General features: G+C 36.2%; 1 protein-coding gene across 1 annotated transcript; it reads right to left on the reverse strand.

Moving 5' to 3' along the window:
- Nucleotides 1-979: 979 nt before the first annotated feature.
- LOC107759464 (histone H3.2) lies at nucleotides 980-1,603 on the reverse strand. Its single transcript, XM_016577419.2, has one exon. The coding sequence runs from the start codon at nucleotides 1,523-1,525 to the stop codon at nucleotides 1,115-1,117; it is 411 nt and encodes a 136-aa protein (XP_016432905.1). The 5' UTR covers nucleotides 1,526-1,603; the 3' UTR covers nucleotides 980-1,114.
- Between the last annotated feature and the right edge of the window lie 16,090 nt (nucleotides 1,604-17,693).

A 17,693-nucleotide genomic window follows, 5' to 3' on the forward strand; every position in this document is an offset into this window, starting at 1 on the left:
TTGTGACTCATTTACACTATACACATTTGGCTTTCGCAACACTTATGATATGCTGATCATGTGGAGGGGTTCCTAATCTTCAACAACGTAACTTCAGATCTCTTACACTTATTGCCAATCATTCTCCAGAAAACAAAACTTGCATTCCCAAACTTGAAGTTCTACTCAAGGCGGGGGGTATATATATAACAAGAAGAGTGGTATCTAGAAATAATGGAGAAATTAGGAGAGCCTGATTTCCCCTCTTTCTTTGCCAGCCATGCTGGTAAAGGGGAGGGTCGGACAAGTGAATCCATTCCTTTTTTACTCTTAAAGACAGGGAATGGAAGCAAGAGTTTGCTTGTATTCACCACAAACAAACAATTATAAATAATAAATGAATAAAAAAGAGCTAGAGCTTACTATGCTTATTATGATGAAACCTTTTGCCTTGTACTCCAGTTCACCTTCAGTACAGCATTGGAACAAGGGTAGTCGTTTCAAATTCCCATAGTTAAAAGACCATGTCCAAACCTGTCATTTTGATGCTTAGCCTTATCTGATTTAACACCTGGGTTTAGATAACAGGTCTTTCCATATCAGTTTCTATGATGAGATGTTAAAAATGTGTCTTCTTGTTAGTTACAGTCAGAAATGACTTTATACATAATTTTGTTCTTCTGACCATTGGATTTTAATCTCCTATCTTCCGTCCAAGATCTTGAAAGAAGTAATTCTCCTCTGCCTAGTGCTGTAAAAATCAAAGTGAAATGCATACGATTTGATGATTGTTTTGGTTCTCATTTTAAAACCATATGTTCTTAAAATAATTCTTTTTAGATTCCTACCTAATCACAGATTAAAACCTTCTGATTTTCTTCTTTTTTTTTTGGAAATGGAGTACTACTTACCAGCAATAAAACATTTTTTCCATTCTATATGCTCAGATAGAGTAGCTAATAGCCATGCTTTAAAAAAAACAAAGAAACAAAAATATGGATAGGCTTTTTAACACAATATTGATTTTCATTTCCAAATCTTTCATTACATTAAAGACAACCTAAAACACCACATCCCAAGTCCAACCATTAAACCTCTTCAAAACACTAACCAACATCCCAGAGATAAAAAAGACCTAAGCCCTTTCACCCCTAATCCGCCTAGCCAACTGAATATCCTTAGGCATAATAGTAACCCTCTTAGCATGGATAGCACACAAGTTGGTATCCTCAAACAAACCCACCAGGTACGCCTCTGCCGCTTCCTGAAGCGCCGCTACGGCACTGCTCTGGAACCTCAAATCAGTCTTAAAATCTTGTGCTATTTCTCTTACCAGTCTCTGAAATGGGAGTTTACGGATCAGAAGTTCAGTGCTCTTCTGATACTTACGGATCTCTCGAAGTGCCACCGTACCTGGACGGAAACGGTGGGGCTTCTTAACTCCACCGGTTGCCGGAGCTGATTTTCTGGCAGCTTTTGTTGCTAGTTGCTTCCTGGGTGCCTTTCCTCCAGTGGATTTACGTGCTGTTTGTTTTGTTCTTGCCATTTTTAAAGGATTTTTTGCAAGAGGGGAAAAGGTTGAGAATGGTGTGAAAGTTGTGATTTTGTGTGGGGAAGGAGTTGAAGGGTGAGTGAATATATAGGGAAAGAGGATGTGTGGAATGTGGAGGGAGGAAGATGAAATTTTGAGACTTTTGGGGAAATTTTCGGCGCGGGTGGAAATGGACCGTCCGATTTTAGAGGAAATGGATGGTGTAGATTGGGGTTATACTTTTGACGCGGATCGCGATCCTGGTGCTTTTTGCTTATTTTTGGAGTAGTAATTTCTTTTATGGGAAAATGGAAACTTGCACTTTTGTATTGCATTTGGATGATATCTTTCAACCAAAGTTTTAAAAAGGCGGGGCGGGAGGCGAATTGTTTTACCTCTTATAAGATGAGGCGTAAGCCCTGAGACATATAAGTCTCACGAATCTTTAAATTTTACTAATTTTAAGAATTTTAAGATAGTATAAAAAATAGAAAATAATTATAAAAATTATATTAAAATCACAAATTTTAACAAATAATCTATTTAAAATATTTATAAATTATAATTCAACTATGAATAATACGAAAAGTATGATATATATCATAATATACAAATTAGTTGCAAGCCTGCAACATAGTTACAACTCAAACATCAAAAGTAATGTATTCAATTTTATATGTATCTCTTAAAGAGTAATAAATCTTGAAAGGATTGTGATATTATATTTGATATTTTTTTAAAATACTCCTTTTCTTTAATATGCTTTCTATTTGAAAGATAATTTATATAAAAACATAATTACAATTGTACTTAGAGAATTTTCCTAGTAAACGCATTAGAGCTTATGACTTGTACTACCGGTTTTGGGTATTGTATTGCACTCGGAATTATTGATTTACTATAAAAAAAAATCAATATCACGCTTAATAGTTGTTCTGGTTGAATTCTGTTAATTTATTTCAGTAAATGTTAGGCTTACCTAGTCTTAATGACTAGGTACCATCACAACATCTTACGGAAGGAAATTGGAGTCGTGATACTTTAGGAATTATTAGGGTTGATAGGAAGATGTGGAGGTCGAGTATTAGGGTTGTAGGTTAGGAGATAGTCGAGTTTTGCCTTACATCGTACCTTTGTGAGAATAGTCTAATGGAGTTTTTGTCTAAGATAGCTAGTGGCAATGTTGTGTCCTACTATTTCGGTTTTTAGTACAGGACCTATTTTACTAACTATCGCTTTTACTTTGCCTCTTTCTTCTAAATTTCATGTTTCTATTTTTTTTTCTATGATTATCGTGGTGATACTAATATTGTCCCTTTTTGTCTTTTTGTTTTTTCTTGAACCGAGGGTCTTTCGGAAACAATCTCTCTACTCCTTTGGGTAGGGGTAAGGTCTGCGTACACACTACTCTCCCCAGACCCCCTTGTGGGATTTTACTGGATTGTTGTTGTTGTTGTTGTCGATACTTTAGGAATTATTTTTGAAAGAAAGACTTCGGAATGTAATAGTACTAATGTGGCAGTAGATGAAGGATTGCGTATAGGTGTTTGCAACACGCAGCGGAAGACAATAACAATCCTAGAAAGATCTTTTCGTGTTTAAAATTTATTTACGTGTCAAAGATCGGATCTAAGACGTACCTGGTGAAAAAAGTCTCATTTCAAATTCTTCGATAGTGCGAAGACTCTATGTGTATCCACACTGAGACCGATCCTTGCTATCAACTCTTTGATCAATGAAACCCGTGAACAAAATTGAACGAATTATTGTGTTGAAATTTTTCTCAAAAATCTCAACTCAATGTTATAAGAAGAACAAGAAACACTTTTCTTGTAATTGTATTTTCTCTCTTGGCTTGTGTTGCACTCTCACTTTTACAAAGTGATTTTTCTTCTCAAGAATTAATGTGGCAAATTTTCTTCCATCACCTTTTATATAACATCACCTATAGACCCTTTTTTTGTTTGGTTGAGGTAATGATTTAATTAGGGTAAAAATTTATTCCAAAAAAAAACTTAAATGGAATTTTCTATAAAAATTCGAATCCCATTCTCAAAGGGATTGAAGTGTCGAACGCTACTTAGTCCAATTGGACTTTCACGTCTTTGCAATTTCAATTCCAAATTGGAGAATAAATTAATATTATATATAACATTTATATAAATCAATAATAACTTATATTATATATATCACATATATGTTTCAACTAAAAGAAATAATTTAATTTTTCTATTCCAAATAGAAAACTTCAATTTTTTCACAATATTAATTATATCCTCTGTGCTAGCAAAGCATATAATAATATTTCATTTTGACTAATAACTAAATCTATTTGACTAATTAAATTCCTTAATTTAATTAACAAATAATAAAGTAATTAATCCTTTAGCAAAGATCAGAACACTCGTTAGTGTGCGACCCCATAGGTTCAATACTAAACCGGTAGTAAATTGACCACATCAATATACTAATCAAGGGTGACGTCTAGCAATACTCCTTAACGACCGGATAGCATGAAGTATACAATTTACTCGCAAGAACCAGTAAAAGAATAATGTAGTAATTTCTTCTGTCCTTATAGCTCTGGATCACCCTATGATATGGTTCAACTGTCAAATCCTAATAGGCGACCAACTATGTGTTCATGTCAAGTATAATCGACCATTGAATGACCTAAGAAACTCTTTTCTTCTTTCATTCAATTGCCCTGGCCAAGGTCTTAATTTGATCGTTTATAATTCATGACAACATGGAGCTTAAACTCATTACCAAGAGTTGACAAATTCCATCTTGATCAATCACTAATTCTACAAGTATTTAATCGTACCCTATATCCTTTCAACTATCGCTCTAGGGCCATAGGTGTCTGGTATCAAAGCACAATAAATAATTTGTCGATTACTATGACAATCTCAGGTCAAAGGAAATTCTTACATCACATTCTTCAAGAGAATATCCTATTGACATTTTATGGTAATTCTAACCATTAGGAATTATCCAATGAGTCGGTTCAATGATCATATCTCTATATGCATCATCTATCTATGTGATTTAGTTAATGATATCAACTAATCTTTATCCCATAAAGACGATCACATAAATATTGATCTAACCAGATTACTAATGTCCAAATTAATAATCCTACGATCAAGAACAAATTTAGATTAAATTGTAAGAGACTTTGCTCTCATTATCATGATCTCTATCACGATGACAAGCCTCAAAATTTAATCAAGCACCTTATCAAATTAAGCAAACAATTAATAATAACTATGATAGAAGAATGTCATATATTTTTATATCGAATAGCGTTCACAAAAATATGTTCAAATCATCAAATATGAGATTGGATCCAGGCCATATCTATTATATCCCTAACAATCTCCCACTTGCACCTGAGCCAATTGCTCTTGTACTTTATTCCCAATTTTCACTTGTGCTTGTCAAACTCCTTTGTACCGAGAGCTTTAGTGAATGGGTATGGAGCAGTTTCCTTTCCATCAACCTTTACGTTTCCACGTCCAATGATTTCTCTTATCAAGTGATCCCTTGGCAGAACGTGTTTGGGTTTTAGGTGTGATTTTGGTTCTTTTTCTTGAGCAATGGCTCCAGTGTTGTCGCACAACAATGGAATCGCACTTTCTATTGAAAGAACCACACCAAGTTCAGTTAAGAACTTTTTCATCCATACATCTTCCTTGGCAGCTTCACTAGCTACTATATATTCTGCTTCAGTCACTAAATCAACTACTGTAGCTTGTTTGGAACTTTTCCAACTCATTGCACCACCATTTAAGGTAAATACATAACCAGAAATAGATTTGCTATCATCTCTATCTGAAGAGAAACTTGCATCAGTGTAACCTTCAAGTTTCAACTTAGAATCTCCATAGATGAGGAATTGGTCTTTAGTCCTTCTTAAGTGCTTAAGAATGGTCTTCACCACCTTCCAATGTTCCTCACCAGGATTTGCCTGATAGCGGCTAGTCACTCCAAGTGCATAAGCCACATCAGGACGTGTACATGTCATGGTATACATGATAGCTCCCACTGCACTAGCGTATGGGATCCTACTCATGCGTTCTCTCTCTTCAGGTGTTTTAGGACAATCCTCCCTGCTGAGAGTAATTCCAGTGCCTATCGGTAGATAGCCTCTTTTGGAATTATCCATATTATACCTCTTTAAGATGGTATCAATGTACAAATACTGGGAAAGTCCAAGCAGCTTCCTAGATCTATCTCTATAGATCTTTATTCCTAATATATAAGCTGCTTCTCCCAAGTCATTCATGGAGACTGTTCAGATAGCCAAATCTTGGTACTTTGCAATGTCGGTATGTCATTCCCTATGAGCAATATATCATTAACATACAACACTAAAAATATAATTGTGCTCCCACTAACCTTTTTGTACACACAAGGTTCTTCTTCGCATCTAACAAAATTGAACTTTTCAATTGTCTTGTTAAAGCGAATATTCCATCTTTGAGAAGCTTACTTTAGTCCATAAAATGGATCTTTGTAGCTTGCAAATTTTATTATGATCAAACGATGATGTGAAACCTTTAGGTTGTGTCATGTACACATCCGCTTCTAGCTCACCATTAAGGAAAGCTGTTTTCACATCCATTTTCCATATTTCATAATCATAGTATGTTGTTATAGCAAACAAAATCCGAATAGATTTGAGCATTCCACGGGAGAGAAAGTCTCGTCATAGTCGACTCCTTCTTTATGATGATATCCCTTGGCAACAAGACGGGCTTTGTAGGTCTCCACCTTTCCGTCTGCTTCAATCTTTTTCTTAAAAACCCATTTACAACCAATAGGTTTTATATCCTTTGAAGGTTCAACTAAAGTTCATACTTTATTTTCTTTCATGGATTCCATTTCGGATTCTATGGCCTTTTGCCACTTCTCATAATCAGAACTTTGTATAGCCTCTTCATAGGTCTTAGGGTCATCATCATTATGATCAACCTCATTTTATACATCATCTTGTACCATTAAATTTAATCTAGTTGGTACATGACGTTCTCGTGTAGACCTTCGAAGAGGTACTTGTACAACCTGTTCACCTTGTGCTGGATTTGGTTGTTGTTTAATTTGGTTTGGAACTGGTTCATTAACTTGTTCTTGAACTTCAACCGTTAAAGATGGCAACTTCTTTGGAAACTTCAAAACATCCAATAAAGGTTCTTCAACTTGGGTCTTATGATCTTTATATTGTGTTGATTCTTTAGTTTCTTGATCTTCATCAAGTTCTATTTCTCCATTATAATTTCCTTCTAAAAGAAATTCCCTTTCCAAAAAGGTTGCTCCTCTGGCCACAAACACTTTATGGTCAGAAGGGTGATAGAAATAATATCCCATTATTTCCTTGGGATACCCAATGAACCTATACTTATCAGATCTTGAGTCAAGTTTATCAGACTGTAGTCTCTTAACATAAGATGGACAACCCCAAACTTTAATATGTTTAAGGTTAGGATTACATCCTTTCCATATCTCATATGGTGTTGTAGAGATTGACTTAGTGAGAACTTTATTAAGTAAGTATGTTGTTGCTTTCAAAGCATATCCCCATAAATTTATTGGAAGATTAGTGAACCCCATCATAGATCTCACCATATCTAATAAGGTTCGATTTCTCCTTTCAGACACACCATTGTGTTGTGATGTTCCCGGAGGTGTCCACTGTGAGAGAATCCCATTCTCTTTGAGATATTTGGTAAAATCTTCACTAAGATATTCTCCACCTCTATCAGACCTTAGTACTTTCATACTTTTACCAGTCTGTTTCTCAACTTCACTACGAAACCTTTTGAACATTTCAAAAGATTCAGACTTGTGTTTCATAAGGTATACAAATCTATATCTTGACATATCATCAGTGAAAGTAATGAAGTAAGAATATCCACCTCTAACTTGAATTTTCATGGGCCCACAAACATCTGTATGAATTAGTCCCAGTAATTCAGAAGCTCTTTCTCCACTTCTAGTAAATGGAGATTTGGTCATTTTTCCTTTGAGACAAGATTCACAAGTTGGATATGATTCAAAATCATACTTGTCAAGGTACCCTTCCTTGTACAACTTGTTAATTCTTTTCTCTCCAATATGACCAAGTCTACAATGCCAAAGGTATGTTTGATTTACATGATCATCTCTTTTCCTCTTAAGACTTGAAACATGCATAATCGAATTAGCATTCGCATTAGGGAAGGCATAAACATCATGTTGGAGATAGCCATTCACATATAAATTATCACCATAATTAATAGAGCAAATACCATTGCCTATAATAATGCAAAAACCACGTTTGTCTAACATAGAAGCTGAAATTATGTTCGAAACAAATTTAGGAACGTACTAACAATCATCCAACATAAGTACTTTGCCCGTAGGCATTATTAAAGAAATTGATCCTACAGCTACGGCCGCAACTTTTGCACCATTTCCAACTTGTAGATTAACTTCTCCTTTCTTTAGCCTCCTATTTATCTTGAACCCTTGCAACATATTACAGATGTTATAACCACTGCTAGTATCTAATACCCTTAATGAAGAATTAGTAGTAGCTAAAGAAACCTTGAAAACATTTTTCATTAATGTCTCACCTTGTTTTTTGTCCTTTAGAGTTGCAAGATACTTCTTGCAGTTTCTCTTCCAATGCTCTTTCTTCTTACAGTGAAAACATCCAGCATCATATACTGACTGCAAGATCAAATCTTCAGAAAGCTCTTTACCAAGCTTGTACCCCAATTTCTCATGTTCTTCGGTAAGAACAATCATATGATTGACAAGGGGTCCAACTGGAGATTTTTCAATGTCCAACTGTGTATCAACCATCTTCTTAAGATATTCAATAATTGCAGTTGAATCCATATTCTGATGTTTCCTCTGGAGTTCAGAACTCATAGAAGCGAGAATGATGTGTTTAATAGCAAGGCATTCTTCCAAGTGTTTCTGATAAACCTTGGTGCCTTGAGCATCATTCTCTGGTGGGACTATCTATAACGACCCGACCGGTCGTTTTGAGATTCAGTGTGTCATTCAGCAGTTTGAGTCCATGAACGGCTTCATCTCAGGTATATTGACTTGTGTGTATGGTCAGAATTAAAATTCAGGAAGTTTGGAGTCAAATCTAAATGTAAATTCTCATTTTGAAAGCTTAAAATTGAAGAAATGAACTAGGATTGGAATTTTGAGTAAACGACCTCGGAATTGGGATCTGAAGGTTCCAGCAGGTTCGTATGATGATTTCGGACTTGGGCGTATGCCCGGATCGGGTTTTGGATAACCCGGGAGCGTTTTGGCGCCTATTGTGGAAGATAGCATTTTAGAAGAAATTGCATCAGTTTGGTTTAAAATGCATTTCCGTGTTATTGATGTCCGTTTGGGATTCTGAGACTGGGAGTAGCTCCGTATGGTGATTCTGGATTTGGGAGCGCGACCGGAAGTGAATTCGGATGTCCGGAGGTCATTTTGAAGTCATTTGGCTAAATATAGAAATTTGAAGGTTTTTGAGAAAATTCGACCGGAAGTGGAAATTTTGATATCGGGGTCGGAATGCGGTTCTGAAAGATGAGGCAAGTCCGTAATGTCGAATGTGACTTGTGTGCAAAATTTGAAGTCATTCCGGAATGATTTTGGTAAGGTTTGAGACACTTAGTCTCTTTTAAGGAGGTTTAAGTTGGAAAAGTCAACCGAACATTGACTTATGTGTTAGAGGGATCGGATTTGAATTCCGATGATTTGGTTAGCTTCGGGGGATGATTTGTGACTTAGGAGTGTGATCAGAAGTAATTTTGGAGGTCCGGTGTAGAATTAGGCTTGAATTGGCGAAGTTAGTATTTTGGCGAATTCTGGTTGATAGGTGAGATTTTGATCCGGGAGTCAGAATGGAATTCTGAGAATTGATGTAGCTTTGTTATGTCATTTGTGATGTGTGTGCAAAATTTCAGGTCATTCGGACATCGTTTGGTCGGGTTTTTGATCGAAAGTGTATTTTCGGAAGTTTTTGGAAACTTAGGCTTGAATTCGATGAGTTTTGGGTAATTTGATGTTGTTTGAGGTGTTTTGATGATTTGAGAAGGTTTTAATGATGTTATGAATTATGTTGGCATTTTTGTTCAGGGTCCCATGAGGCTCGGATAAGTTTTGGAAGAGTTTTTGGAAGATTTTTGTCGTTTTGAGCATAAGCATGTAATGATCCAAGGGTCCATTTTTAGTTTTAGAGATCCAAATTTGATTTCGAGACTTCAAAAATTTAAATCATAAATTATAGGACTGATCTGGAAATTTTGGTTTAATTTCATCAAGTCGCGATTGGGTTTTTGACGTGAAATGTGAGTTAATTGTTTAACGAGCGAAATGGGTATTGAACTGGGCAAACGAGCTCCGAATTGAGTTTCAATTGAAGGGTTGTGTTCGTATTATTATTTTTGACTTATAGGAACAAGAATCGTCTAATTCCGAGTTCGTATGATGGAGTTAGAGCCTTTTTAGTGAAAATAAAAGCTGCTGCAATTTCTGCTGCTAAGCTGTTTTTGGACAGCAATGTGCAGTCGTGGAGCGTACTTCAGAGACCTATATCTTTTGATCTACAAGGAATTTTGAGATGATTTAAAAATTAAAGTTGTAGCCCTTCATATCTAGTTTCCAGAAAGCTAAAGAAATCGCGATTTGGATATCATCTCAGAAAGTTACGATGGATCGAAAAGGGCTGCTGGAGCAATTTCGGCAGAATTTACGATGCATTTTAGAAGCTCATATCTCGGGATATATAAAGAGTTATATGGTGTACAACCTATCAAATTAAATATCTTTGAGTCTAGTTTCTAAATCTTCAAACCGTTTGTCATTTGGATATTTATACAAGACGTTATGGGTGTTTAAACAGAAGGTGTCCGACAAGGAACAATTTTAATAGGATGTACAACTTGTATAGCACAAGTGCAAGGTACAACTCGACGAAGCACGGGCAGATTCTTTTAAACACGGATTTGGCTTATTTCTTTCATTTCTTTCATTTGGCTTGGATTATTTTGGAGAGAATTTCAAGGGGGATTTCATCAAGCATCAAAGGTGAGTTGTTTCTACTTATTTCCAAGTTAAATACATGGATTAGAGCTGAAAACTCAAGTAATTTATGGACAAAAATGGTGGTTTAGGGCTTGAAACTTAAGAGAATTAAATAGTGATTTGAGGGGTCAAATGAACTCCGATTTTTGTGAATTTGGTATGTATAGACTCGTGGAGAGATAAGGGTCGTATTGATGTAAAAATTTCTGAATTTTGAGACGTGGGCCCGGGGCTCGGGTTTTGCTAATTTCGGGATTTTTGACATTTTTCGAGTCTTTTCGATTGGGTTATATTCCCTTAGCCTATTGTAACGTATTTGTTGTGGTTTTGACTAGATTCGACGCGCGAAGAGGTCGATTCAAGAGGAAAGGGCATTGCGGACTAGTCTACGGCCGGTTAGAGGTGAGTAATAGATGTAAATGCTGTTCTGAGGGTTTGAAACCCCGGACTTTCACATCGTAACGCTATATTGAGGCGTGACACGCACTCCATGGCGAGTGCGGGGTCGGATACTATTGGGGATTGTGACTTGGTCCATCCCGTGTGATGTTTATATTATACTGGTGATTGATACACATACTTCATTGATATTACTGGGCTTGATGCCGTGTTTGGGGTCTTGTGCCGATTTGTAAAATCCTTCGAGGATTGATATTACTGCTTAGCATGATTTGCATATTATTTAATTTCAGTCCAAGGTTTTAAATGTTGTTTTGCAAACTCAGCCATAATTCTAAGTGTTGAAAACTTAAATGATATTTTTAAATGTATTCCGGGCTGGGAACTTCTGTTTTGTAAATGCCCAAGGGGCTTATTATATTATTTTCTGGACTGATTATAAAGTGACTTGAAACAGTGGTAACAATGGCACTGTGTGATATACTTGAAACAGTGGTAACAATGACACTGTGTGATATACTTGAAACAGTGGTAACAATGACACTGTGTGATATACTTGAAACAGTGGTAACAATGACACTGTGTGATATACTTGAAATAGTGGTAACAATGATACTGGATGATATACTTGAACAGTGGTAACAATGGCACTATATGATATAAATTGGTCAGGTAACAATGGCTGACCAGTCAGGTAACAATGACTGACCAAGATATTGCGCTTGGGCTGTAGGAGCCCCTCCGGAGTCTGTACACACCCCCAGTGAGCGCCGTCGACGATAAATAAATATGGATGGCTCGGGCTGCACGCCGCAGTGGGTACTGGAATGTACCATCATATGCACTGCATTGCATTCATGTATTTGTATTTATACTGGTGTTTAGCTGCTCAGTTTCATATGTTGCTATATATTTGGATTGTAGCTTACTTTGTGTATTTGCTGGATTTTCTTATCTTTGGACTGTAGTTACTTTTATTACTCACTGGGTCGGAGTACTCACTTTACTCTCTGCACCTTGTGTGCAGATTCAGGACAGTCTCAGGCTCAGTAGATCCAGTTGATCAGCAGATCTAGCCTCTGGGAGTATCGAGGTAGCTGCACGGCGTTCGCAGCCATTGATCTTCTCCCTCCTATCCTATCTCTTTATTTCCGCATTATCGGACTTTGGATATACCGTGTATTAGGATGATATTCTGTATTCTAGAGGCTCAGATTCGTGACACCGGGTCCTAGTGAGATTATATTGTGTATTTTGTTAAAATCTTCAGTACTTTAATCTTGCTTAATTGATATTTCTTTCCGCTGTTTTTGATAAATTGGGTTAAGTGTTGAATAATGGTCGGGCTTGCCTAGTAGTGTGCTGGGCGCCATCACGACCGGGATTTGGGTCGTGACACTATCTTTTCAGACTTATCGATCACATCAATGAGCTTTTCATACATGAGAACAATTCTCAAGTTTCTATACCAGTCATCAAAGTTTGGTCCTACCAACTTGTTGGTCTCAAGTATTTCACGCAGTGATATAACAAACATATTGAGAAATCTAGAATATAGAAAAGAAAAGGCAATGGTATAAGAACATATTTGCATATATCACAAAGACATGAACTTTTATCTAAATGATATTTTCACTAATTATTTTAAACTATTTACCCTCATTATAGTTTACGAAATGTTTATTTCTGTTAGTGGAGTAAAGAAATTCTTTAACAATATGTATGAGCCCCTTGGAAGTCAAGTCGTTTCTCACATATATTTTAAAGGTAGGTACTCTTACCAATTTGTATCCCCATACAATTTCCTTAAATAGCTCTATGTCAAATAGTCCCCCGGTAGTCAGGTCGATCCTATTGGCATAGTTGAGTTCAACCATCATGATAGCAAATAACTTATTAAATTTTATACTCCCCCGAGTGGTTCAGGCGTCTAGTGTAAAATTGAATAATTCTTTCAATCCATACATCTAATGCAATAAATAATTTTAACATATTCTCGAACTATAAGTCTCCTGGTAGTCAGGCCGCTCCTTATAAACAAGAAATAAGTAAAATTATTTACCTTGATGGATAGCTCTTTATTTAAGAACTCAAATTTTAGTAAGAGGGAATTGTTACTAAAATAATTTTTAATAACATGAATATCAAATCTTTTATAGCATGTGAATTTAGTTCAAGTTGTCTACATGCTTAGTCCTAAATTAATTTACATCACATGTATCAAATAATTCAAAATTATGTAACGAACAAGCATGTGACATAAAAATGAAATTCAACATTCTTCTAACATGTTTAATCTATATATCACATATATCACAAAAAAGTAATTCATGCCAGAATATCATTATTAATTAACATCTCATGAACTAATAACAATTAAAAATAACAATAGAATCATGTAACCTATTATAGATTCCCGTCGTATCTAATACAAAATTTCAAATTCAAGTTTTGAACCAACTATCTCAATAGTTATATGAATACATATTTTATCCACAATAAAATAATATCAACATTCAAATGATTTGACTATTGCACAATACGTATTATGATTTGAACTCTTCAAATATAATATTAAAATATTTTTTAAATAAATTTTAGACATAATAAACCACGACTCTGATACCACTGAAGGATTGCGTATAGGTGTTCGCAACACGCAGCGGAAGACAATAACAATCCTAGAAAGATCTTTTCATGTTTAAAATTTATTTACGTGTCAAAGATCGGATCTAAGACGTACCTGGTGAAGAAAGTCTCGTTTCAAATTCTTCGATAGTGCGAAGACTCTATGCGTATCCACACCGAGACTGATCCTTGCTATCAACTCTTTGATCAATGAAACCCATGAACAAAATTGAACGAATTATTGTGTTGAAATTTTTCTCAAAAATCTCAACTCAATGTTATAAGAAGAACAAGAAACATTTTTCTTGTAATTGTATTTTCTCTCTTGGCTTGTGTTGCACTCTCACTTTCACAAAGTGATTTTTCTTCTCAAGAATTAATGTGGCAAATTTTCTTCCATCACCCTTTCTATAACATCACATATAAACCTTTTTCCTGTTTGGTTGAGGTAATGATTTAATTAGGGTAAAATTTATTCCAAAAATAAACTTGATGGAATTTTCTATAAAAATTCGAATCCCATTCTCAAAGGGATTGAAGTGCCGAACGCTACTTAGTCCAATTGGACTTTCACGTCTTTACAATTCCAATTCCAAATTGGAGAATAAATTAATATTATATATAACATTTATATAAATCAATAATAACTTATATTATATATATCACATATATGTTTCAACTAAGAGAAATAATTTAATTTTTCTATTCCAAATAGAAAACTTCAATTTTTTCACAATATTAATTATATCCTCTGTGCTAGCAAAAAATATAATAATATTTCATTTTGACTAATAACTGAATCTATTTGACTAATTAAATTCTTTAATTTAATTAACAAATAATAAAGTAATTAATCCTTTAGCAAAGATAAGAACACTCGTTAGTGTGCGACCACATAGGTTCAATACTGTGACGACCCGACCCGTCGTCTCATGAGTTACTGTCTTGTTCGTCCCATTTTTTGCTTCCTCATGTTTCATTATCGGTATTGGGTGCATTAGAATTTATTTGGAGCGATTTTGATAAGAAATGAGACATTTAGTCTCTTTCAAGAAGGTTTAAGTTGGAAAAGTCAACCGAACGTTGACTTATGAGTTAGAGGGATCAGATGTGAATTTCGACGGTTCTGTTAGTTCCGGGAGGTGATTTGTGACTTAGGAGCAGGACCGGAAGTAATTTTGGAGGTTATGGTGTTGAATTAGGCTTGAATTGGCGAAGTTAGTATTTTGGCGAATTCCGGTTGATAGGTGAGATTTTGATCCATGTGTCGGAATGAAATTCCGAGAGTTGTTGTAGCTTCATTGTGTCATTTGGGATATGTGTGCAAAATTTCAGGTCATTCGGACATCGTTTGGTTGGGTTTTTGATCGAATGTGTGTTTTAGAAGTTTTAAAAGAACTTAGACTTGAATTCGATATAATTTGATGATTTTGGCGTTAGTTGAGGTGTTTTGACGATTGGAGCAAGTTTGGATAATGTTTTAAGACATGTTGGTGCTTTTAGTTGAGGTCTCGGGGGCCTCGGGTGTATTTCGGAAGGTTAACGGATCGATTTAGGCACGAAAAAAAAAACTACATTTTTTTACAGCACTATGAACAGTAGTTATGAACAGTGCCCATGAACAATATCCGTGAATAGGGCCATGAACAGTACCCCCGTAATAGTATCCGTGAATAGTGTCGTGAACTGTACCCCGTAACAGTATCCGTGAATAGTGCCGTGAACAGTACCCCGTGAACAGTAACACGGGTGAACAGTACACACGAGGTGAACAGTAATTCCGAAAAATTCTGGGCAGAATGTTTACATTTCATTCGCGAAAAACACCTCATTTCTCCACCATTTTTAGTCATTTTGAGAGCTTTTGGACGGGGATTGAAGGGAGTTTCAACTAAGATCGATTGGAGGTAAGTTTTATGAGTTAAATACATGATTTTATTGAAGAATCATCCTAGAAATCCATGAAAACATAGGCAAATTATAAGAAATTAGGGCTTGAGATTGAAATTCTAAATTTGGGATTTGAGGGGCCAAATGGACTCCGATTCTTGTGAATTTGGTATGTATAGACTCGTGGCGAGATAAAGAACATTTTGATGTAAAAATTTCTGGATTTCGAGTCATGGGCCCGGGGCTCGGGTTTTGCAAATTTCGTGATTTTTGATATTTTTCGAGTCTTTTCGATTGGGTTATATTCCCTTAGCCTATTGTGATGTATTCGTTGTGGTTTTGGCCAGATTCAACGCGCGAGGAGGTCGATACGAAAGGAAAGGGCATCGCGGAGTAGTATTTGGCCGGCTAGAGGTGAGTAATAGATGTAAATGATGTCCTGAGGGTTTGAAACCCCGGAATTTCACATCGTAACGCTATATTGAGGTGACTTGCACGTCGGATAACGGGCATGGGGTAGAGCACCATTGGGGATTGTGACTTGGTCCGTCCCAAGAGATATTTTACTACATTTTTGGTTGAGACGTATACTTTATTATTGTGAATTGGGCTTGTTGCCATGCTTGGGGCCTTGTGCCGACCTGTAGAATCCTTAGGGGATTTTTGATTGGTTTTCCTCACTTATTTTGTTAAAGAATTTATATCCTCAGCCATGTTTCCAATTGTAGGCTTCTTGCCAATTATTTGAATCCTTCAGGGATTGATATCACTGTTTTCGCATATTTTGCATATCATTTGACCTCAGTCCAAGGTTTTAAATACTGTTTTGCAAACTCAGCCATCTTTCTAAGATTTGAAAACTTAAATGATATTTCAAAATGATATTTCGGGCTGAGAACTACTGTTTTACAAATGCCCAAGGGGCTTATGATGATTTCTGGACTGAGCATGGATCGGGCTGCGCGCCGCAACAGTGTTATATTGATATTGAGGCCGAGAGCCTGGTTGATTACATTGATATTGAGGCTGAGAGCCTGGGTGATTATACTGAGATTGATATGAGGCCGAGGGCCTAGATTTGATGCCGCGAAATGACTTGATATTGCGCTTGGACTGTAGGAGCCCCTCCGGAGTCTGTACACACCCCAGTGAGCGCCGTCGACGATAAATAAATATGGATGGCTCGGGTTGCATGCCGCAGTGGGTACTAGAGGGTACCGTCATATGCATTGCATTGCACTCATGCATTTATTCTTTATCTGCATTATCTGCCATAATAATTATGTGCTCTTATTTCATTGACTGGTTGCTTTATACTGTTCTGAGCCTGAGGGGCTGATACTGTTCTGAGATACTGAGCCCGAGGGGCAGATTTCTACTTATTATTTTGATACTGAGCCCGAGGGGCAGATTTCTAATTATTATTTTGATACTGAGCCCGAGGGGCAGATTTCTACTTATTATTTTGATACTGAGCCCGAGGGGCAGATTTCTAATTATTATTTTGATACTGAGCCCGAGGGGCAGATTTCTACTTATTATTTTGATACTGAGCTCGAGGGGCAGATTTCTAGTTATTATTTTGATACTGAGCCCGAGGGGCAGATTTCTACTTGTTGTTTTGATACTGAGCCCGAGGGGCAGATTTCTACTTGTTGTTTTGATATTGAGCCCGAGGGGCAGATTTCTACTCGTCATTTTACTGCCAAATTATCTGTTTTATTGGTTTAAAAGAAATTTCACATGATGTTTCACTGAATTGTTATTTTAAATGATTTCACTGCTTCTGTATAGAATGTTGTGTGCCTTAACGTGTTTTCTTACCTTCAGTCATTATTTATATTTATTACTCACTGGGTCAGAGTACTCACATTACTCCCTGCACCATGTGTGCAGGTACAGGTATTCCTGAGGCATAGAGCGAGTTTTCTGCTGTTCAATTTTCATCGGAGTTATCGAGGTAGCTGCATGGCGTTCGCAGACCTGTTTTCTCCCTTATCTTCTATTATTTATGATATCTTCAGACTTTGTTCCTAATTCCATACTTTGTAGAATTTTAGTAAATTCTGTAGTAGCTCATGACTTGTGACACCCCGGTTAGGGCTGAGTTGGGTTGGATTTCCATATTTTATCTATACTTTCCGCTATTGGATATTATTAAACCATATTTATACTATAA

The sequence above is a fragment of the Nicotiana tabacum genome, chromosome 16, assembly GCF_000715075.1.
Source record: "Nicotiana tabacum cultivar K326 chromosome 16, ASM71507v2, whole genome shotgun sequence".
NCBI classification, from domain to species: Eukaryota; Viridiplantae; Streptophyta; class Magnoliopsida; order Solanales; family Solanaceae; genus Nicotiana; species Nicotiana tabacum.

Coding starts and splice junctions, on each gene's coding strand:
- LOC107759464 (XM_016577419.2), bottom strand. CDS start 1,525: ATGGCAAGAACAAAACAAACAGCACGTAAATCCACTGGAGGAAAGGCA.